Source organism: Mytilus galloprovincialis, chromosome 13 (assembly GCF_965363235.1).
Source record: "Mytilus galloprovincialis chromosome 13, xbMytGall1.hap1.1, whole genome shotgun sequence".
Taxonomy (NCBI): domain Eukaryota; kingdom Metazoa; phylum Mollusca; class Bivalvia; order Mytilida; family Mytilidae; genus Mytilus; species Mytilus galloprovincialis.
In genome coordinates this window covers 10098862-10123549 of record NC_134850.1, presented here as the reverse complement: position 1 = coordinate 10123549, position 24688 = coordinate 10098862, and the positions used below count along the sequence as shown (strand labels likewise).

Sequence of the window (24688 nt, the reverse complement as noted above, 5' to 3'; positions counted from 1 at the left end):
GGGGGACCCAAAATGTTGAGTAACAACTGACCTCCTTTCGTATTTTATGGGTAGACAGATATCTGTCAGATCATGAATTCAAATGAAAACATGATTTCAAATATTTTCCCTCTTTTAGATTTATATATTTCTATGTTGTGTAGTGTGATCTATTGTTTGTCTGTCTGTTTGTCTTCTTTCTTTTTTAGCCATGCGTTGTCAATTTACTTTCGATTTATGAATTTGACTGATTCCTTGGTATCTGTCGTCCCTCTTTTATCTTCCATGAGTAAAAATGGTTGGTTATCATGTTAGCGTGGTGTATAGATATAGACGATACCGATCTGTTTATAAAGGGAACATAACAATTCTGGTACACACAAAATGTTTTTAGATACCACATTGAAAAAATATCATGAAATAAATCAGGGAAAATCAGTCAGGTTGTTATGTACCGATCGAGATGTTATAGGATATGGGTTAAGCACGTTGAGCTCATTGGGTGTTGGCAGTGCTAAATATAGCTTGTCCGAAACATACATTCATAATTATATAGATTATGTAGATAAGGCGTCGCTACAGTAAAATACAAAAGCAAATAAAGACAAGAAATCAGCAGTTTGTATTTCAAAAGTCCAATATCTTAAATAAATAGGGGTGATATATGCATAACTGCGTGGCAATCTGAGAATTCATATGAGATAAAGTTTTCTACACTTAGATTATGTTCAGAACAAAATCACAGCAATTGCACTAACATAGTATCCGTATTTTCGAACCTGTACCACAGTACTTACTATTGGGCTATTGCTATCCACGTTGATTAACAACCAACCAGCAGAGATAGGGAAAGTGAATAGTAATTACACATAAGGTAACAATTTTCATAATTACCTTTGTACATTTTGACAACAAATTCAAATGTATTATCCGGGATTTTCGAGATAAAACATTTGTAAGTTAATCTGAAATGTATAATAAACAAACACGAAGAAACACAAAAGCTAGGGCTAACTAATTTTTGATATGACGAAGACACAATCTTTCAATTGGTTAAATTACGGTTTGGATCTGGCATGTCAGAAGCTCCTAGCAGTCCTTTATTAATGGATGTGGAACTGTTTTCTTGCTTAATCATTTTTTTTTAATTTTTCTGACATCGGACTAGGACTTCTTTTAAACTGAGTTTTACTGTGTGTATTGCTGTGTGTGTTTTATGTTACATTGGCTGCATGCTAGAGGTATACGACGGGGTAGGGGAATTCTCCGCCTCATCTCTTGACTTACATTTAGAAATTAACAATGAGTTAGTGGAAAAACAAAACTTTACGACAAAAATAATGATTCAAGCTTCCCATTTGTGAACTTTCCATTTATAAGCAGCTACATTTAAGCATCGCCTGCAGAAGGAGTATATATCCCCCGATTGACACGATATTCCAGATCTTTTATTTCCTATCTTAATTTCCTCGATACAGGGTTACTGCTAACAGGGAAGCATTTAAACAAAAAGTTTAAAAAGATTAAGTGTATTAACCCTTCGTAAAATGTACGGACAACATCACAAGTTCGTTGACCTTAATGGAATATCGGTTTCACAGATGATATCGGATATGTGCCTTAAGTATTAACTACAACCCTGTTCCCTTTTTACGAATCTGACCTACCTATAAAGATAAAGTACTGGGTTTATAATAACCAAGCAGTACGACGCGTGCCATATGTGGAGTAGGGTCTAATTACCCTCCGGAGCACCTGATATCACTCCCAGTTTTTGGTGGGTTTTGTGTTGCTTAGTCTTTAGTTTGTGTCTTGTTAACAAATTTTTGTCTGTTTTTCCTTTCTTTTTAAGCAATTACGTTTTATTTTCGATTTATGACTTTAAAAATTCCTTCTGGTCTGGTCGCCCTTCTTCAATATCTTACAAAATATGTTATACCTCTCCGATATTTATTCGCCTATCGAAAGTCTGACGCTGTAGGCTTTTATCAGTCTAGTATGATTTTAAATTTTAGTTCATTTATATGTTTATTAGACTAGTACATCTTGAGGGTCCAACTAAAGCCCGCTTCCGTGTTTTGTATTTTGTCCCTGTGTTTAAGATCTATTAGTGCGATTGGCTGCCTTCTGATCTGTGGTCGGGTTGTGATCTCTTTGACACATTACCAATTTTCATTCTCAATTTTATCGGTAGAAATTGAAAATGTGGGTTTATTGCCAGTAACACTCAACTATTCATGAGAGACCAAAATGACAGGGAAGTAAGCAAGTATAAAAAACTAAACGATCTTCAACTAAGTCAACTTGTTCCACAAGATCAAAATAGTCGTAACCCATAAGTTTGTGACATATTTGAAAGGAAGCATTAGCCAAATTCGCTTTAAGATTCAGAGATATGAATGAATGATGTCATCACAAGTAAAACAACAAAACTACAGAACTCCGAGGGAGAATTAAAACTGACAATCCGTAATCAAAAGGCAAAATTAAAAGCTCAGACCATAAAATGAATGGCAAAAAACCGTCATTTTTTTTAACTTGGTACAGGCATTTTCTTAGGTAGAAATTAGAGAATTGAACCTCGTCTTATAGCTAGCTAAACCTCTCACTTCTATAACAGTCACATACAATTCCATTACATTGACAACGCTGTTTGAACAAAACAGTAAGACATACATGTATAATAGGAACAAATGTCAAAAACATATATAGCGGTACAGCAGTCAACATTATGTAATTAATCATTATAAGGCATAAAATAAGTTACAAAGAAACAAGTATACATTTCAATTCAATTTTGTAATTTGTTTAAATAAAGTTTTCTTTTAAATATATCGCTATTAGAAGAAATACTTGGAGGACTTTGTCATTAGAGTTCCAATATGTAATACGATATATATCGGAAGATGTGATGTGAGTGCCAATGAGACAACTCTCCATCCAAATAACAATTTAAAAAGTAAACCATTATAGGTTAAAGTACGGCCTTCAACACGGAGCCTTGGCTCACACCGAACAACAAGCTATAAAGGGCCCCAAAATTACTAGTGTAAAACCATTCAAACGGGAAAACCAACGGTCTAATCTATATAAACAAAACGAGAAACGAGAAACATGTAAGTATATATATATACGAGTCTAAATTGAAAACTACGTTCAAACCTATGATTGCGTTGGATAAAAACCGCAATTTTTATACGTGTGCATGTCAAACAAATTTCGTTGTAGAAGGGTCTAAAAACAGCACAAACAACATTTTCCAAAAGACCAAAAAAAGTGAAAAAGTATATTTAAACAAAACGCATTTGACTAACAGGTCGAACAACTGATGTTCTTTAACCCTGCTGACTGCCATTGACGATTGCTAAATAAAATTGATCACCAGATGTAAAAAAAATGGATCTTAATATGAATTTAATACGTCACAGAAAAAAAAAATATTTGTTAACTTGTGGCTACGATGTTGTGCCACAAACATTCGGTGTCAATATTTCTTTAGTACACCAGATCTAGATTTCGACAATATATGTCTCTTCAGTGATGTTAGGGATCGAAACGGTATTTGGAAGGCCATATAATTTACTCTCAATTTAAGATTGACTCTTGAATTTTAGAGACAATATAGGATGAACGGATCATATAAACCGGAGGGGAAATATGATACATGCCCAAACAAAAAATATAAACGAGTCTAAATTGAAAACTACGTTCAAACCTATGATTGCGTTGGATAAAAACCGCAATTTTTATACGTGTGCATGTCAAACAAATTTCGTTGTAGAAGGGTCTAAAAACAGCACAAACAACATTTTCCAAAAGACCAAAAAAAGTGAAAAAGTATATTTAAACAAAACGCATTTGACTAACAGGTCGAACAACTGATGTTCTTTAACCCTGCTGACTGTCATTGACGATTGCCAAATAAAATTGATCACAAGATGTAAAAAAATGGATCTTAATATGAATTTAATACGTCACAGAAAAAAAAAATATTTGTTAACTTGTGGCTACGATGTTGTGCCACAAACATTCGGTGTCAATATTTCTTTAGTACACCAGATCTAGATTTCGACAATATATGTCTCTTCAGTGATGTTAGGGATCGAAACGGTATTTGGAAGGCCATATAATTTACTCTCAATTTAAGATTGACTCTTGAATTTTAAGAGACAATATAGGATGCACGGATCATATAAACCGGAGTGGAAATATGATACATGCCCAAACAAAAAATATAAACAAGTCTAAATTGAAAACTACGTTCAAACCTATGATTGCGTTGGATAAAAACCGCAATTTTTATACGTGTGCATGTCAAACAAATTTTGTTGTAGAAGGGTCTAAAAACAGCACAAACAACATTTTCCAAAAGACCAAAAAAAGTGAAAAAGTATATTTAAACAAAACGCATTTGACTAACAGGTCGAACAACTGATGTTCTTTAACCCTGCTGACTGCCATTGACGATTGCCAAATAAAATTGATCACAAGATGTAAAAAAATGGATCTTAATATGAATTTAATACGTCACAGAAAAAAAAATTTGTTAACTTGTGGCTACAATGTTGTGCCACAAACATTCGGTGTCATTATATATAAACAAACGACAACTACTGTACATCAGATTCCTTTGTTCCTTTCTTTCAAACTTTAGATGGGAATTTCCAAACTTATTTGCAAACTTGTCACTTTAACTTTTTTAGATAAATTCTCCCTGACGTCATGTTTTGTAGGAGGAACAATCTATAATAAATTACACGCACTGTTATAAATGGCTCCACAAGAGAAAATCAATTACTTCAAATTAGTGGCTCTCATTGCTGATATCGCATGTCTTGTTATCTGGCAGTATATAAGGGAAAATATTCTAGGAAAAGATTCTTTTGAAACATTTCTCAATAAGAAGAAACATACATTGGTGCACTTGTATGAAACCTTACCATGTTGTGAATGTATAGTTAGTAAGAAGATAAATGGAGAAAGACTAGTCTCAAGGAAACAGTTCCTCGTATTATATAAATCTATTGACCGGAACAAGGTTTATTACCACAACAAGTATGCTTGCAGAAAGTTGACACAAATTTGCACATGTAATTATTCTGCGAATGACAATGTAGATGTCAAAGTTGTTGATATCACACTTGCAAACTATATCATTAAAAGGTGTGGGAAACGCGAACAAGGGGTAGACAATTGGATTGAACAGATAAAAGACGTCCGAAACAAAATATTCCATCTATCTGATATACAAAAGATAACAGATCACAAATTTAACAGGATATGGACACAATTAGAAGGATCCATATTGGGAATAGCAAATCTAATGGGCAGTGTATACGTAGATGAAATTGAGAAAAAGATTTTACAAACAAAGGAACATATATTTATTTCTTCATATATGTTGAAGTATGAGAAACTTTGCTGTGACTACTGGAGAAATAAATGCGCTGAATTTGAGGTATGATTAACCATGTTCTGTATTCGTTGAATAAAACGATTAAATTTCAAGCCTCAGTTAAAAGTCAAATTTTCCAAATTAATCTTTTTATAAATTTTAATAAACTTATCATAGAAACCATAATTGAACTTTTGTTTTTATGCCAGACGCGCGTTTCGTCTCCAAAATACACATCAGTGACTCATGAATAAAAAAAGGTTTAAAAGACCACATGCTAATAAAGTACGAAGTCGGAGAGCATTGAGAACCAACAATTCCTAAAGATTTTGCCAAATACAGCTATGGTAATCACAACATTCAACTTGAAATCGATTGCCACGTTGTCCATAAACAAACATGGGATTATCTACACGCTTTTCCTTATATTTTTGTCTTGTGTTATAAAACGTTAAAAGTCTCTGGTTGATATACAAGCACACCCAAATTGATAGCAATTGATTTGTATTATATTTGAATATGATATTCAATTTTTCAAAAAATTATTAAATTTTTGTATTTTTTTTTAATTAATTTTTTTATGAAGAGAGCTCAGATACAGGTTTTCGAAAAGAAAACAGAGGCTCTACACATGAAAGATCCTAAAGTGTTCAGTAAATCCATGGAAAAGGATTGTCAGAAAACCATGGAAGAAATTCGTAAATATGTTGATTTATGTACTTAAGATTTCGACAATGTCCAGGTTACAAAGGTGGGGTATTCTTGCCGATGGTACAGAAACCAAATGAAATGGTTGTATGTAATGATAAATAACCTGTGACGTTGAACAATACAAAACACACATAAACATATTATCATGAAGATACAAGTGACCCTGAAAGGATAAATGTAAATCAAGTCAACCGGTGAAAAGAATAAAACATACACATACAAGGGAGCAAACCCAACATTTCAGTAAAACCATCGTGCTGTTATCCATCACATTTGTTGTAAACACTAGTAATGATATTATCATCATTTATTTTGACCAGTTCCCACAAATGAAATAACAACAACGAAACATGTATTTCTAGGTAAACTGTTAACCAACTTCTTTTCGCGGATACTTAATTTCGCGTTTACCCGTCCTAGATCACTTTGCGGCTATTTGATTTCTCGATTTTCTGAAGTTCAATAAATAAACTCATCATAGATACCAGGACTAAATTTTGTATATACGCCAGACGCGCGTTTCGTCTAAAAAAGACTCATCAGTGACGCTCAAATCCAGGAATGATCCAAGTATAACATATTCGCGACGATGAATATTGGCATTATTTTTCTACGCGCGAAAGTCGCGAAAATAAATCGCTCGCGAAAATAAGTTGGTTTACAGTATACGACTGTTTTATGAAAGAATATATGTATGTCTTGCAAAACATTAATTGTTACATCATTCATTACTTTTATTTGGACAGGAAAGTTTAGAACTTATGTTAACAACATTAATATACTGATCAAGGTATTTGGAAAGACCGAAGATGTGAACACATTATTAGTGAACGAAGGTATGATGATTCAGGAGTGATTAATCCTTTGCATCTTTTCCCGTTTCAACAAATTTGATCTATTTCGGTAATATCCGCATCCGTGTTACTTAGTCTTCGTCGTGTTTTTGTTGTTATTATTTCTTTTAGAAGTATGAGTTTGGATACCTTTTTTGATAAAGTATTAATAAAGAAGTGGCTAACATTCTTTTCTTGATTCATGGTAAGAAAAACAATAAGGAGATGTGATACGATTGCCTATCGGAAAACTACCCACTAAAGTTCATATGAATTGGATGTAAGCAAGTATAGTCAACCGTACTGTCTTCAAAAATGAGAAAAAAAATATCCCAGCATAGTCGTTTTTATTTCCCCGACATGCAGCAAAATTATGAAACAATCCTATTGAGAAAACTGACGGCTTAATAATTAGCAAAACAATTTGAGAAAAACAAATATGCCAGATATAAACAAATGACAAACCCTGAATTACTAAACTAACAGCTCCCAGTTTCGGAAAGCATATTAAGAATATAGACATTTGTGCGAGCGCTCAACCCGGCCTATCATGGAACAGTTTTGTAACAGCACAACTTACATGTAAGAACAAACTATAGGACGTGGCAGAGAATATATCGATCCCTCATCCCTTACACCAAAAAAGACACAAGTAAAGATCTCAGAGTACTCAAAATTACTTACATCTAGTTAAAAGTCAATAACAACATAAAAAAAGAACTTGTGTTTAAGACCAGTGCACACCCAACGTCAACTGTATTTAGTGTAAAGACGCCAATAACAATCAGAGAAGAACATGACCTTCTGCATTGCCAAAATATAGGCATCGACAGTGGTACCGCAAAGGTACATGAAACAGTATGTGTAATATTTACTTTGTTTTTAATATACTGATACATATTTTAGACATCCAGAGAGTACCCGTTTTCCTACAACTTGAGTTACCAGCTTCATGGTCCAGAACGAAAGTTTTGGAATATCTGGAGGAAATGAGAATAAATGAAACGTCTGAAATGAATTTGAGAATTATTGCAGTTTCTCCAGATGATCTTAACTTGTATTCAGAGATAGCAAAGACTGTTCTAAGTAAAGTTGATCTACTAAAAGATGAAGTCCAAAAACTATTGTCTGGAATGCTTTTAGAGGCGGTGATTAACTCAAAAGAAAGTGCTGAAGTTGGTTTTAATGTAACAATACCAACAATTACAGGTAATTCTTTTTCCAATGCAGGGGTTACTATATTAAATCACATGGCATGGTTTCAGATGTAGCACTTTTTTCAAAACGTTTCAATATTTGCACAGGACTTAACATATTTAGGTCTGATAAACAAAAATGTGTATGGTATTATAATTGCACTATATGTATATATGTTTAAAGAAACAAATTATCGAACAGCATAATATGTATTTTTGAAAGAAGCATACTTCTGTTGTAAGAACTCCCTGGTAATGAAGCCAACAAACAACAAAACGTTCGATAAAACGTTACAAATATATGTACACAGGGTGAACAGTTTTCTGCAGTTTTCACTAGTCAAAATACAATAATATTCGACGATGTTTGTGCTCTATGTAAGTAGAGTCAATCCAGTACGACATATAGTCACATATTGAGAAATCTGGCGAAAAATTATGATGACATTAAATGGCTTTAGTTCTATTCATGTAATAACATGTTGCAACATGTGTGATAAAAATTATCATTTTAACCTGCTAGAAGAGCTGCGAAACTCCTCAAGAATTATGTTTTTGATAGATTGCTTTAAAGTTACTGATTATTTGAATTTTTGCCTGTTAACCATACATAAGAACCCTAGTTGATATATTTTAGAAGAGACTAGTCAGATAAATAGTGACGATGAACATGGTCAAGCTGAACAGCCCGACCATCCCTCGGCTATTCATGATTGCAAAACAAGAACAGAATTTAATGGTATGTAAACTAGTAAACCAGTATAGAAAACTGGAATATCTCAATAATTTGCTAGATCATATATACAATTTGTAGTTGGCCCGTCATTTAAACTTACACGGCTAAAAAGTCACCCAGCGTATTTTATTTTTGGTAGATTGTACTTACAGGGACACTAGCAGTCAAATTCATATTAACCGATTTGACTCAAATTCTCATATTTGTTTTATAGCAATTAAAAAACACTATAATAAATTATTTACAATGCATAAGCTGTATAATATGTATTGTCTTTTCGGTCGTATTTTAGTTTAGACGCCATCTAATTTAACCATTGAGATGACCCCTCAAAAAAACCAAACGGTCACATAACGCAATATAAACATAAACAGAAATATAAATAAATATGTGGACCTCAAATTATTTTTCTATATCAGTTTGATTTCCAAATTAAGGTTAAAAAAAAAAATTTTCGATTTAACCCATAGAAAAATGATGTTTTGTCGACGATTCAGTCAAACAAATGATTTACCTTTGATTCACTTTTAATTTGCCATTCTTTTCTTTAATTAGCATAACACGCATCAAACATGCATAACCATCCCGAGCTAAGGGGTTAAATTGAAGTTCACATGAATACGGGTTCAATGAGGTCAAATTATTAACGTGCAAGTGAAAAATTTATTATCGATGTTTCTTAGCTTTTTTAGACAAAATTTAACCATACTGGCTGATAATAGCGAATTATTATTTCACTCTTTTACTTTCAATAATGATTGAACAAAACATCATATTTTGTTTTGGATGTATCTCAGTAAGTGCCCCTGTAATAGTTTATGTTACTTTAAAATGCCACAGTACGTGTAAAGAGACATGGTGACAAATATGAAACATTATAAATTTTTGCCTTGTAAACCATACATTAGAACCCTAGTTAATATATTTTAGAAGAGACTTGTCAGATAAATGGTGACGATAAGCATGATAAAGCTGAAAAGGCAGACCATCCGGCTATTCATGACTGTAAAACAAGAACAGATTTTGATGGTATGTTAAACTAGTATACTTGTAAAGAAAACTAGAATAACTCTATCATTTGTTAGATCAGATATAGTATTTGTAGTTGGTCCTTCATTTAAACTTACACGGTTAAAAAGTAATCGAGCGTAAATTGTTTTGAAATATTTTACATACAGGGGCACTAGCTGTCAAATTCATGTTCAAAGATTTTACTCAAATTCTCATATTTGTTTTAAAACAATTCAAATTATCTATCCAAATTATAATAAACACTATTATAATAAATAATTTACAGTGCATAAGATATATAATATGTAACTTCGTTTCGGGTGTTTTTTTAGTTTAGACGCCATCTAATTTAACTAGTGAGATGACAAAAAAAAATATCACATAATGCAATATAAACATAAACAGAAAATTAATATAAATAGAGATGTGGACCTCAAATTGTTTTTTCTATATCAGTTTGATTTCTAAATTAAGGTTAAAAAAACACTAATTTTCGATTTTACCTATAGAAAATGATATTTTGTCGACGATTCAGTCAAACAAATGATTTACCTTTGATTTACTTTCAATTTTAACATTCTTTTCTTTAAATAGCATAACACGCATCAAACATGCATAACCATCCCGAGCTAAGGGGTTAAATTGAAGTTCACATGAATAGGGATTTAATTAGATAAAATTATTCACGGGCAAGTGAATAATTTATAATCGATTTTTCTTAGCTTATAAAGACAAAATTTAACCATACTGGCTGATAAAAGCTAATTATTATTTCACTCTTTTACTTTCAATAATGATTGAACACAAAACATCATAATTTTTTTTTGATGTATCTCGTTGCTAGTGTTCCTTTTATAGTTTATGCTACTAAATGCCACAGTACGTGGGAAGAGACATGGTGACAAATATGAAATATTATGAATTTTTGCCTTGTTAACCATACATTAGAACCCTAGTTTTAATATTTTAGAAGGAACTAGTCAGATAAATAGTGACGATGAACATGATCAAGCTGAAAAGGCAGACCATCCATCGGCTATTCATGACTGTAAAACAAGAACAGAATTTGATGGTATGTAAACTAGTATACTTGTAAAGAAAACTGGAATAACTCTATCATTTGTTAGATCAGATATAGCATTTGCAATTGGTCCTTCATTTAAACTTTCACGGTCAAAAAGTATTCGAGCGTATTTTGTTTTGATATATTGAATTTACAGGGGCACTAGCTGTCAAATTTATGTTCATTGATTTTACTCAAATTCTCATATATTTTTTATAATAATTCAAAATATGTATCCAAATTATGGAAAAACACAATAATAAAAAATCTGCAATGCATAAGCTATATGACTGTCCCTTTGGTATCTTTCGTCCCTCTTCTATATAATATGTAACTTCGTTTCGGGTGTATTTTAGTTTAGACGCCATCTAATTTAACTATTGAGATGACCCCCCAAAAAACTAACGGTCACATAACGCAATATAAACATAAACAGAAATATAAATAGAGATGTGGACCTCAAATTATTTTTTCTATATCAGTTTGATTTCCAAATTAAGGTGAAAAAAAATAATTTTCGATTTAACCCATAGAAAAATGATGTTTTGTCGACGAAACAAATGATTTACCTTTGATTCACTTTTAATTTGCCATTCTTTTCTTTAATTAGCACAACACGCATCAAACATGCATAACCATCCCGAGCTAAGGGGTTAAATTGAAGTTCACATGAATACGGATTCAATGAGGTCAAATTATTCACGTGCAAGTGAATAATTTATTATCGATGTTTCTTAGCTTTTTTAGACAAAATTTAACCATACTGGCTGATAATAGCGAATTATTATTTCACTCTTTTACTTTCAATAATGATTGAACAAAAAACATCATAACATAATTTTTTGATGTATCTCGTAGCTTGTGCCCTTTAATAGTTTATGCTACTAAATGCCACAGTACGTGTGAAGAGACATGGTGACAAATATGAGATATTATAAAGTTTTGCCTTGTAAAACATACATAAGAACCCTAGTTAATATATTTTAGAAGAGACTTGTCAGAAAAATAGTGACGATCTACATGAAAAAGCTGACTTGTTTGTTATGATTGTCACAACACTGAAAGCGAATGAATACTAGAATTTTAATAATCAAAGCGACACGAGTGACGTCAGTTTTACAACAGGAATAAACTAACCCTTGTGTAACACTTGTTTTTATCTCTATTTTTGTGATGGGTTCGTGTGTCTCATTTCTATCTCGCATGTTTTATTATTGATGTTTGTTCGTATGTTACTTTTATTCCTATTATGAGCCGGATTTTCATTTGATCCCTTGTTATAGCTCATTGTTAAATTGAATGTAAAAGTGTATGTGCCTATATGTGTGTGTACTTACTTACTGGTAATCGTGAACGAATCCATGTTGTGAACTGGGTCAAGTTTAGCTGAACTATATCTTTATTTAATTATCCTAGATCCAACTTGACGGTTATTGTTTATTGTGTTGTTAAATTCAAGATTTATAGAATTGTAAATCAAATGAACTGAAAGTGTTTCAGGTTTTTTTTTATTTTTTTAAATTGTGTCTACTCAACATGCTCAATATATAATTGGCATGGGTATCACCATTTTGAATTAACGCAACAACTTGAATTCGACGAGTTGCTATCTCTTATACAACAGCATCGATTGATCAGATATTTATTGTGTAACTATATTTTCTAAATGCGTCAGAATTGAAAAAAAACATGATAGTATTCCAACTCCGGCTTTATTTGGATAATATCTATGATGAACTACATTCACTCCATTGAGAACGTATTGCTTAAATGAAATTGATCTTTTGAATATAAAACACCAAAAGAGTGAAAAAATATATTTTAAACAAAACGCATATATCTGTTTTGTTCACGCATCGTTGTAAATATAACGGAATTTGATGAGACTGTCATATAAGTGACAGGTTTAGCGCTATAAAACATGGTTTAATCAACCATTTTCTACATTTGAAAAAGCCTGTGTCAAGTCAGGGATATGACAGTTTTTGTCAATGCGATTGATGTGTTTTGTCATTTGATTTTGTCATGTGATTAGGGACTTTCAGTTTTGAATTTTTCTCCTAAGTTCAGTATTTTTGTGGTCTAACAGATCGAATACCTGATGTTCTTAAACCTTGCTGACTGTCATTGACGATTGTCAAATAAATTGATCACAATGTGTAAAAAAATGAATCTCTATATGAATTTGATACCTAGTAAAAGGCAATAAATCTGCGGCATTCTTTTGGTCTTTTGGAAAATATTGTTTGTGCTCTACAACGAAATTTAATACGTTCACGCTTATAAAGATTGCGGTTTTGATCAAACACAATCATAGGTTTGAACATTGTTTTCAATTAAGACTTGTACAGTATATATATTAATATATATAACTCGTCTAAACATCAACCCAACAATGTTAGATCTGTAAATTTGCTTTCGCAAATTTTTGGTTCTTCCCTCGCCGGGATTCGAACCCATGCTACTGTGATATCGTGACACCAAATCGCCTGCACTGCAGCCGTCCCGCTAGACCACACGACCACCTGGGCTCTCAAAAAAAGAGCTTTCGTTGCTATGTGTTACCTTTCCACGTCAGTTTTAATCTAGCGGCGTACTACAGTACATGATATATAAGGCATGAAGATGTTATTGTTACAGATCAGCTAAATTATCTATAGTAAAGGATCCTACAAATTAATGTAAGATACAGTCACAGAAAATAATTATATTCATAAGTACGTCTGAGTCAGTGACAACCCTACAACTGATGTATCCATCGGATCGCCATCAATGATGGTGATACATGGCTGTGTACATAATGTATATACAACTCGTCTAAAGATCAACCCAACAGTGTTAGATCTGTAAATTTGCTTTCGCAAACTTTTGGTTCTTCCCTCGCCGGGATTCGAACCCATGCTACTGTGATATCGTGACACCAAATCGCCTGCACTGCAGCCGTCCCGCTAGACCACACGACCACCTGGGCTATATATATATATATATATACATACGAGTCTAAATTGAAAACTACGTTCAAACCTATGATTGCGTTGGATAAAAACCGCAATTTTTATACGTGTGCATGTAAAACAAATTTCGTTGTAGAAGGGTCTTAAAGCAGCACAAACAACATGTTACAAAAGACCAAAAAAGGGAAAAAGTATATCTAAACAAAACGCATTTGACTAACAGGTCGAACAACTGATGTTCTTTAACCCTGCTGACTGCCATTGGCGATTGCCAAAAAAACTGATCACAAGATGTAACAAAATGGATCGTAAACTAAATTTAATACTAAACCGAAAAAAATTAACTTGTGGCCACGATGTTATGCCACAAACATACGGTGTCCATATTTTATTAGTACACCAGATCCGGATTTCGACAATAAATGTCTCTTCAGTGACGTTAGGGATCGAAACAGTATTTGGAAGGCCACATAAACAGTACCCTCATTTTTAGAAAAAGTACCCTCACTTTAGATAGACCCTTGAATTTTAAGAGTCAATATAGGATGAACGGATTATATAAACCGGAGGGAAAATATGATACAAGCCCAAACGAAAAAGTATAAACGAGTCTAAATTGAAAACTACGTTCAAACCTATGATTGCGTTGGATAAAAATTGCAATTTTTATACGTGTGCATGTAAAACGAATTTCAATGTAGGAGGGTCTAAAACAGCACAAACAACATATATATATACTCAATAACCTGTTAGTTAAAAATAGCTATAGCAATGTTTTAACATAAGGAAAGTAAGCATACTGGTAAATAGAAAAAACTGCAAAAAGAAGCCTATTGTCAATTTATAGAATTTCGTAAGCAATTCGTCTATGTGTATGTCACTCTTTGTCCACACCTTTTATACTGGTATCAAAACTTTAGCTTACACAGGTGCATTTTCTCCTCAATTCTGATACTTAATATTAGTTATATATATTAATTATTTATTTCATAAAATACTGGTCTGTTTTTATTTTTCCAGAATCTGTACGATTTAAGTCATATTTCCAGTTTGATATTAGTCGGCGACTGAGGTTACAAATAGAACCAATTCAAAATAGTCTCATAAGTGATTGTGTTATCAAAAATGATCATTTGGTGTTTACTGATTATTTCAACAACATATTACATATCTACAATATAAATGGGAGTCATTATCGAACTATCAGATTGTCAAATCATCCGAAATGTATTGCAGTAATAAAAGAAAACGACGTCGCTGTCTCGTTCAATCGAGATATAGAAATTATCGATATCAACACTGAACAAGTAAAGAATACAATTGTTACGCGTGGTGTTACTAGTGGTATATCTTATCAAAACAAACTGATGTATGTTGTAATTGGTCACCGGACAATAGATGTAATGAAAATAACGGGAGAAATATTTCGATCCATTCATTGCCCTTTTCAATCACTGCACATAGGTTTATCAACTGATACCGACAGTTTGTTTCTTACCGATCCCTTAACTCTTACCGTATACTGTTGTGACTTGTATGGATCGGTCAGATGGAAGTTTTCCAATGTAAAGATGCCAATGCCGACGGGAGTTACGACGGATGATAATGGTAATGTTTATATTGTTTGTAATAAATCGAACAATGTTGTAGTGGTATCACCTGATGGTAAACATCATAAAGAATTACTTACTGAGAAAGATGGACTGCAAAAGCCAACAGGAATATATTATGACAAATCGAACGACTGTCTGTTGGTGTGCAATGGAGGGACTTGTGATGCATTTCTATTTAATGTTAAACATTCAGTTAAAAATTAATGAATGTCATTTTAGTGAATGGGTAAATTTAACATTGCAATTTAATCAGTCTTACATTATTGTTATACTGCGCTGTATGTGACATGCTTTTAGTTAGGTACATGTTTTGTTTTTTTAACCCATTCACATTAAGGAGATAATACGTGTAAAGGAGCTGAGTTTCTATGAGATTTGTGTATCAGTTAATTAGTAGTAATTAGTTCTTATAGCATTGTAATTATACAAAGACTTCAGACAATAAACTTTATCAGTTACTGTCTGATATGGCATTTTCATAACATATGTTCAAAGATGCTTCAATATTTTCTTTTTCTAAATTTAAAAAATGTAACATTTGTGAAAAGTCACGATGCGTGACAATTATTTGTATCGCTTTGACTTGGATTTATTTGTTGTTGATTTGTTCGATTTATGATTTTTTAAAGAATATCTAAATGCAATTGCTTCTTTTTGATTATTAGGGGAAAGTTTAAATTACATTGCTGTTTTAAATGACTGTGTACAAGACTGTAAATGTTTTAATTACTGTTTATCGTCCAGTTTTAAAATCAAAAGCAATATAAATATATTCATATGTGAATGGTTTTTTTTAAAATAAAACCTGCTTTGAACTATTACCACACTATACAAAACCAGTTTTTAAATGTTTATGTGTGCAGACGGTGTCATCTTTAGCGGACATATTATTATAATTTCGAGCTAAACAGAGGCGAGACATTTTTTGGGGGTTTCGAGACTATAAATCCGGTACACAAGGCAAACATGTTGAATGACAATTCTACTGAAAAACGGTTGTAATTGGGATGTTGTTGTTTCGATGTTGAAAATATAAAACAAAAATGAATTTTGTATGTACTATATGTTCATTATATAAATCAATCTTAATCCGATTTGAGAAATAATTAGTATCGAAAATTGTAATTTTAAAGGACGATGTATGACAAGTGCAGTATTTGGCCCCTTTGTATGCAAAAAAATGAATAACAATATCTGGGGCAAAAATGACCACAAACAGTTACTGAAGTTTTTTATTTTGTTGAAATAAACTTATTTTTCAAGTTTTTGTAGGAAATCGATTATAAATGATACTATGAATAAATTATAAACGGGGGTCTATACGGAAAATCGTACTTTTCTGACTCTACTTTGAGTGATTAAAATATGAGCGCAAGTGAGAACATGTAAAATATTTTACATATGGTTTGTATGTTATAGTTTTGGCATTATATACAAATTTCATAGATGTTCTCAACTGCGCTCATATTTAAATCCTTAAAAAATATCATGTACAGTCGTTGATTTTTGCGTGCGGTTTATTTATGTCTGACAACTTCCGGTATCAGTTGCCAGGGAAGCTGGATAGCATCAAAGTCAACAAACAACGCTGCTGTGATAGTATATGATTATAGTTCAATGGTAAATGTAATACTTATTCATGCAAAAACAGAGATATATCATAAATCTCATGTGGCAAAATGCACGGGTTCCATAAAAAGTTCCAAGAAGAAACGAAAGAAATCAAAAAATAAATTCACGAAAAAGAGCAGACGTCACATGTTAGCTCACTATATTACAAAGCAGAAATTATAAAAAGAGTGGTAAATGTAATAGTTGTATGTCAAAAACAGATATATATTACAAACATTACTTGGGATAATGCATAGGTTCCATAAATACTTCCAAACCAAAGAAGTATAAATTCACAAAAACTCGGGGTCACCGCCGTTTCTGCTCAGAGGCTGAAGCCATTGAAGGAACATACATCATACTTGTTTGCAAGCAAAAATTGAATTGCTTTAGCAGATCAATCGTTTTCCGAATGTAACCGTGGTCAATTCAATTTGACATCCAGATGGTCAACCATCGGGTTTAAAAAAAAACAATTTGCATTTTTGTACGGAATTCCTAAACTGATTATCTCCCCTCGCATTCATAATAAAAGTAGTTTTTAAAAAAATTACCTTTCATATATTTGTTAGAAATAAAATAACACAACCATAAATCATTTCTTAGTGTATTATATAATACATAATAGCAGATTTTATGAAGAAAATTCAAATTCAATAAAATGTTGCAGCAACAAATAACAAATTATGCAAATATTGTAAACCTATTGACCTGAAAGAGGGTAGATGTATGACTATATAAACCTAAAACAAGTTATTTTTAGCCCTGTAGCATTGCATTTATAGTAGAAAAATGTCCAGAAAAACAACAAATATTTTTTATAACTGCTTCAATTCTTGATATAAATATGTCAATGTAAATTGTGCTAATATTTCTAAACAGACATAGATCAAATGCAAAATACATTTACACTAAAAAAAAATAATAAGTTAAACAGAATTTGATGGATTAAAATAAAATTAAAAAAGTTCATCCAGGTTGACAATTCCTTCCCAGTTGTATGTTGCAAATTAAAAGGACTTATTATTGTTCCTCAAAACAAAACAGATGGTAGTTGGCCTCCAAATTACAATTAAGAAGAGACTCAAAATCAAACATTTAATAATAGGTCAGGGTGAAAAGGAAGTGAAACATGTGTTAATTGTTCTTAAATATGAAAAAAACATTATTTTTTTTTTATTTAGGTTCACTTCCTTTCATTGGTTTCCTAAAAAAACTGTTTGAAATATATACCTTGTTGTTTTTTAATTTCATAAATATTTAATTTATTTTGTAGATTGTCTCAAAAGTTTTGAATGAGAATTTATATGCCATGTACACCATAAATGAGCCATGAAATGAATTACAGATGAATTCTAACTGTAAGTTTTTGTTATTCCAAACTTTTGTTAAGTTTGATACTATATTAAAACTTGCAAATATAAATTAAATGGTTCTTAGAGATGAAAAATAAAGTTCTTTTATTTAGTATAAAAAAGAAGATGTGGTATGATTGCCAATGTCCAATGAGACAACTATCCACAAGAGACCAAAATGACACACACATTAACAACTAAAGGTCACCGTACGGCCTTCAACAATGAGCAAGCTCATACTGCATAGTCAGCTATAAAAGGCCCTGATTACACAATATAAAGCAATTCAAAAGAGAAAACTAACAGCCTTATTTCAATCAAACAAATGAACGAAAAAAAATTATGTAACACATAAAGAAACAACCAGTCTGAATTACAGGCTCCTGACTTGGGACAGACACATACATGAATAATGTAGCTGGGTTAAACATGTTAGTGGGATCCCAACTCTCCCCTAACCTGGAACAGTAGTATAACAGTACAACATAAGAATGAACTATAAAAATCAGTTGAAAAGGACTCTACTCATCAGATGGACAAACATACCAGTGGGCGTGGCTGGGCACTTATACATCCCGAAAAAAAGACACAATGAACAGAACTGAGAGTACTTGCAGTAATCTGACAGCTAGTTAAGGTTAATTTTCATTCATTGCTTTCTAGTTCACCATGTTAAAAAAATTCAAATGTTAAAATCATTTAAGATTATTTTAATAAATAAATCCCTTGCTGCTTTGATTTTCATCAATTCTTTTTTTATTTTGTAGATTATCTGAAAAAAGTTTTTAGTGTGGATAAAAAGACAACAAAATAATTAAGTCAGGAAATGAATTAAGAAATGCATGAAAGATGAATTGTAGCCGTAAGTATTTGCTATTTTTATTTTCAGTAGAAGACTATAATATTAAAACTTGCAAAACTAATTCATTCACAGCAATCGAAAGAACCTTGAACATGTATGTTTGTACATACATTGGACAGGGGCAGTGGGGTCATCATTTGAAAGTGGTGAGTCTGTTGTTGAAGGTATTAGACATGATATCTTCTTCAGATCTTTATTGAATTGAGAACAAACTTTAAAAATTTTCATAATAAAAAAAATCCAACTAGTACATGTACAACAAAATTATAAGCAAAAGTAATTATTAAAGATAAGTAATTTGAAACTCCAACTCTTCTTGAACCCCCCTATAAAGCCCCTCAAAATTAAAAAATAAGTGCTGATCTGTCAGAACCCTCGTTACACTTTGTGTTTCATTAAAATATTCTCATCCCAATAAGCATGATATATTTGCTGCTGAAGTAAAACACTATGCACAAGTTTATCAGCAGCATAATATCATTAAATATAAAATATTCTGTATAATCATAATAAAATCACTGCGATATAGCATTTTTGAACTTAAATGCAGCATAAAGCAAATAACAATTAATCAATACATAATAAAAAGTTTGAAAATATATTAAAACCACTTATGTATTTAATTTATATAGATTGTATTTTAAGTCAAACATCATGCACATATTTATGTCAATTATAACATTTATTTATTTTTTAATTCATTACATTTGCACTCTTTCATTTTCTACCCTTGTTGTAAAATCTTTGGTTTTTTTTAAATTGCAAAATATTTATTTTTCCTTTTCAGATTTTCGCCACAGATGCATTGTACCATGAATGTTGATTTTGCTATAATGTTTACAGAACACCTATATATATATATGTCTGATGTTGAACAGTATATAAACAAATTAATGCATATCTCACAGTAAGTATTTGTTAAATGTTTTTTACTAGAAAATTCAGAATTCGGATAATAAATATTTGAAGTTGTCGTATGAGTGCCAATGAAACAACAAGTGGCTGATCCAGAAATTTTCATAAGTGGGGGCCCACTAACTGACCAAAGAGGGGCCCGCTCCAGTCATGCTTCAGTGATTCCCTATATAAGCAACCAAATTGGGGTCCAAAATTTAACTTGGGTTGATTTCAACAAAATTTGAATATAAGGGGTTCTTTGGTATACTTAATCTTACCATGTATTTAGATTTTTGATTTTTTTTTGCCCAGTTAAATATCAAACAGGTCCACATTGAGGTCAAAAGGGTCCAATATTAAACTTTGTTTGATTTCATCAAAAATGTTATTCTTGTTATTCTTTAATATTCTGAATCAATCCATGGCCATGTATTTAGATTCTGGATGATGGACCATAATATGTAAAACAAATATTTTGTAGTTCATCAGACCACATTATCAGACTATATTTATTCTGTGTCAGAAACCTTTACTGTGTCAACTGTTTGATCACAATCCATATTCAGAGCTGTATCAAGCTTGAATGTTGTGTTCATACTTGCCCAAACTGTTCAGAATTTGACCTCTGCTGTCGTATAAAGCTGTGCCCTTTGAAGCATCTGGTTTAATTAGTTTGTTATTTTTTTCAAATTGTTGTACATTAAGATTCAAAGGCTCCAAAATAACACTAAGCTTGATTTTTTGGTTCTTTTTTAAATTGGTCTACATTAAGGTCCAAAGGGTCCAAAATTTCACTATAGTTTGATTTTTGTTCTTTAGGTCCAATTTCACAGTGTTAATTTTTTTTTTATTTTTCATTCCAGTATTTTTACAAGATGACAAAGTCTATCAATTGCTGTCTTTGTAAGAAAAGATGCCAGCTAAATAACAGAAGACGCTGCTTCAGTGGTGTATTGAAGACATTCCTTACAGAAAAATTGCAGAGATGTGTCAAAGATACAGACAGGTTATGTGCATCTTGTACCGCAAAACTTTATAAACAAGTAAAAAACTGCAATAAAACAATTAGATCTCGCTCCATTGAGACAAACAATTCTTTGGAAAACAATGTGGAACATATTCTTGGAGCATGTGCAGCTAATGTTTTCACATCACCAAAGTCAATAAGGCTAGAAATTAAATCTGCACCAAAAACACACAGGTACTGCATTGTATGTAAGAAAGAAGGAAACACTAGGCATCGTCTGGTAACAATAACATCAGAAGCCAGAACTCAATCATTTATTGAAAAAGGAATTTTCATTAACCAAAAAAGTCGATGTTGTAAAATACATATGGAAAGCAGGTTTTTTAAAATACAAGCATTAGATGTTCTACAGTCATCAAAACAACATGAGTACTTCTCTCGTACTGACATAACAGGTCTCTTAAATGATTTAAGAACAATAATGAAAATGACATCTTCACGTTTAAATTTTGATATACCTGCACTTATGACGGAAGAAAATTATAATGACTTAACAGGACTGAGTAAGGAGCAGTTTTGTGATTTACTCGGATACATGTCAACTGTTAGGAGTTCTGGAGTAAGGTCAGTAAGGACTTGTCTGGGAGTATTTCTTACCAAACTCCGTGTCGGGTTGTCAAACAAAATTCTGGGAACAGTTTTTGGGTTGAAAACATCTCAGGTACAGAGAATTATACATGCAGCAAGAAGAACATTAATGGAAACCTTTGTTCCACATACACTAGGCTTTCAACATATAAGTCACGAAGATTTTGTAAAAAAGCATACAACACCAGTAGCTAAGCAACTATTCACGACAGATCCAAGACAAGCTGTGATCGTCCTGGACGGCACATACATTTTCATTCAAAAAAGTAGCGATTACCATTTTCAAAGAATGTCTTACAGTATGCACAAACACCGCCCATTGGTCAAACCCATGATTATTGTAGGGACAGATGGCTATATTCTGTCAATCTTGGGGCCTTACTTTGCAGATGGTCACAATAACGATGCGTCCATAACTAAACATGCAATAACAAACAACTTAGAGAACATAACAGCATGGTTAAAAGATGATGATATCTGCATTGTAGATAGGGGTTTCAGGGATGCAGTTCAATACTTAGAGGATCAGGGGTATATGGTTAAGATGCCTGTTTGTATGGTAAAAGGAAAAAAACAGTTGACCACGAATGAAGCTAATCTAACGCGCTTGGTAACCAAATGTCGCTGGGTTGTTGAAAGCACGAATGCCAGATTAAAACAATTTCATTTTTTTGAAAAGGTGGTTCCAAATACAATGATATCCAGTATTGGTGATTTAGTAAAAATTACTGGTGGTATACTAAATAAATACAAACGACCCCTTGTCTCCAACCCTGAAAATGAAGAGGTAGCAAAGAAGATGCTTGACCGCTCAGTCTTAGAGAACAGTCTGCAAACTTATGTAGAAGAGAACAACCTGATAAGACGGAGAACAGTATACCTACCAATTAATGCTTCTGGCACAGTACTTGAAAATTTCCCAAAGCTGACAGAGGAAATGTTAAGGGATATCACATTAGGTATCTACCAGCTAAAACAGGCACCAGGATACACAAGGGAACATCTCTCTGAATCCGGAAATTATGAACTTTTACTTTGCAAAGATTCTGAAACTCTTCTGCAAGTAAAAATACAATCAAGACATTCCAAATCCACAATCCATACATTATGGATTGACTATAATGATCGATCAAGTGAGGTCACACAGAAGCCTGTAAATGGATGGTACTGCACATGCAAAGTTGGGGCTCGGATGGTGGGATGCTGTGCACATGTGGCAAGTGTGCTGTGGTATTTGGGACTAGAGCGGCACATGAAAAGTCTCAAGCCATCACGTTTATCAGGAAATACCTCCATTTCATATGCACATACTGGTACACTGTCAGATAATCACTCAACATCAGCTGCTGGTATTGAAGAGTAGACAATAGTTTCCTTATCAGTATAACCTCATTAACATTAATTAGTAAATAGATGAATTTTATTTGTTTTTATATATTTAATTGCTTGAAGTTCATATTGTCTGATAATTATCTGTTTATATATATTTATGATTTAGGACATCATAAAATCAATTAATTGCCTTTAAATTGTGAAATCCTTATATATAACAATCTAGTTAATATTACAAATGGTGAACAATTTAACCTGAATAATTAAATAGTAAATGCTATTTCTTATAAAATCAATTTGTAACAGGCGATTTGAATAGTAGATACAGGCAGCTAATGTTTTTTATTTAGTATATTTTCTTGAAAAACCAAAATACTTTTTTTAAATATGTCAAATGTAGGATTTATAAGAGCTTTAATATGGTTCAAAATTTTGAACTCATTCAGAATAGACATTTTTTTTTCATCTAATAACTGCATCTATTCATTGCCTTGTATATTTTTCCATAAATCGTCCTGAGACAAATAGTTATAATATTTTTCTTTGGATTTGCACATATTTAGACAATATCTCTAGTCGCTACAAAAATTCAAAAAAAATCATTGGCTGGATTTATGACATTCCATTCAAAACAAAGTCTTTGTCACATAAGATTAAGTTTGATTTTGCTTGTTTACCATTAAGTAATTTTGTTAAAATTATCATATATTGCATTTAATAATTTTGTTTGTTTATATTTGTGTGTAAGTGTGTATGTGTGTATGTTAATGATGTTCATTTACTTAGGAGAGGTAGTATTTTTTAATGCTTGAGTATGATTCAGTTGATCTTGTTTATTTTTTCATTCTGCAATGAAATACTATATATACAAAAAAAATCGACTTGAAATACATATTTTACATTGATGAAATTCTATTTGAAAGAGAGAAGGAAACAGAGAGAGTGAGAGCAAAAGATAAAAAGAGAGAAAATGTGTGTGTGTGTGTGTGTGAGCATGTTTATCTGCACTTATTTGATTAAATACATCTTTTTCAATGGTAATATTGGAAATAGAGATATTTACAAAAAAAGAAAGCAAAAAGAGATGTGTCATGTGTGTGTTTGTGCATGTAGTTCAAATCCCTTTAACTTACTAGTGAGATGTATAGACAGGAAGACAGACAGACAAACTCATTTCCCTGGTACTTATAATATTTTATTTTATTGCATTTCAATAATAGTATGTATGAATAAAAGGATATTTGTTTTTTTAAAGATTTGGTTGTTTTCTTTAGTACCAAATTATAACTGCATGGTAAACAGATTTCATAGGATGACACAAAAAAATCTTCTTCTAAAAAAATGTGTAATGGAAGAGAGGTAAAATACTACATTTTTAAATCAACAGAGTACGTGTTGTCAACTGGATACACAGAAAATGTGACCTTTTATTTATTCTAAAGAATTTGTGTATAAACAAAAATGATCCCTTGAAGAATGAACAGAAAAAAAATCTTATTGACACAGTGATATTGTTTGCCTTAAA

General features: G+C 32.0%; 2 protein-coding genes across 2 annotated transcripts; both read left to right on the top strand.

The window, feature by feature from the left end:
• The first annotated feature begins 4724 nt into the window (after positions 1–4724).
• LOC143057394 (uncharacterized) lies at positions 4725–10941 on the top strand. Its single transcript, XM_076230699.1, has 7 exons — positions 4725–5437; positions 5961–6072; positions 6832–6921; positions 7825–8127; positions 8752–8853; positions 9781–9879; positions 10832–10941. The coding sequence occupies exons 1-7, from the start codon at positions 4751–4753 to the stop codon at positions 10939–10941; spliced, it is 1503 nt and encodes a 500-aa protein (XP_076086814.1). The 5' UTR covers positions 4725–4750.
• A 6067-nt stretch (positions 10942–17008) lies between these two features.
• On the top strand, positions 17009–24417 carry LOC143055960 (uncharacterized). Its single transcript, XM_076229022.1, has 5 exons — positions 17009–17111; positions 18379–18463; positions 19225–19319; positions 20107–20226; positions 21080–24417. The coding sequence occupies exon 5, from the start codon at positions 21092–21094 to the stop codon at positions 23192–23194; it is 2103 nt and encodes a 700-aa protein (XP_076085137.1). The 5' UTR covers positions 17009–17111; positions 18379–18463; positions 19225–19319; positions 20107–20226; positions 21080–21091; the 3' UTR covers positions 23195–24417.
• The last annotated feature ends 271 nt before the right edge of the window (positions 24418–24688 follow it).

Coding starts and splice junctions, on each gene's coding strand:
- LOC143057394 (XM_076230699.1), top strand. CDS start 4,751: ATGGCTCCACAAGAGAAAATCAATTACTTCAAATTAGTGGCTCTCATT. Junction 6,073..6,831: donor GAAAACCATGGAAGAAATTC/GTAAATATGTTG, acceptor TTATTTGGACAG/GAAAGTTTAGAACTTATGTT. Junction 9,880..10,831: donor AACAAGAACAGATTTTGATG/GTATGTTAAACT, acceptor TTAATATTTTAG/AAGGAACTAGTCAGATAAAT.
- LOC143055960 (XM_076229022.1), top strand. CDS start 21,092: ATGACAAAGTCTATCAATTGCTGTCTTTGTAAGAAAAGATGCCAGCTA.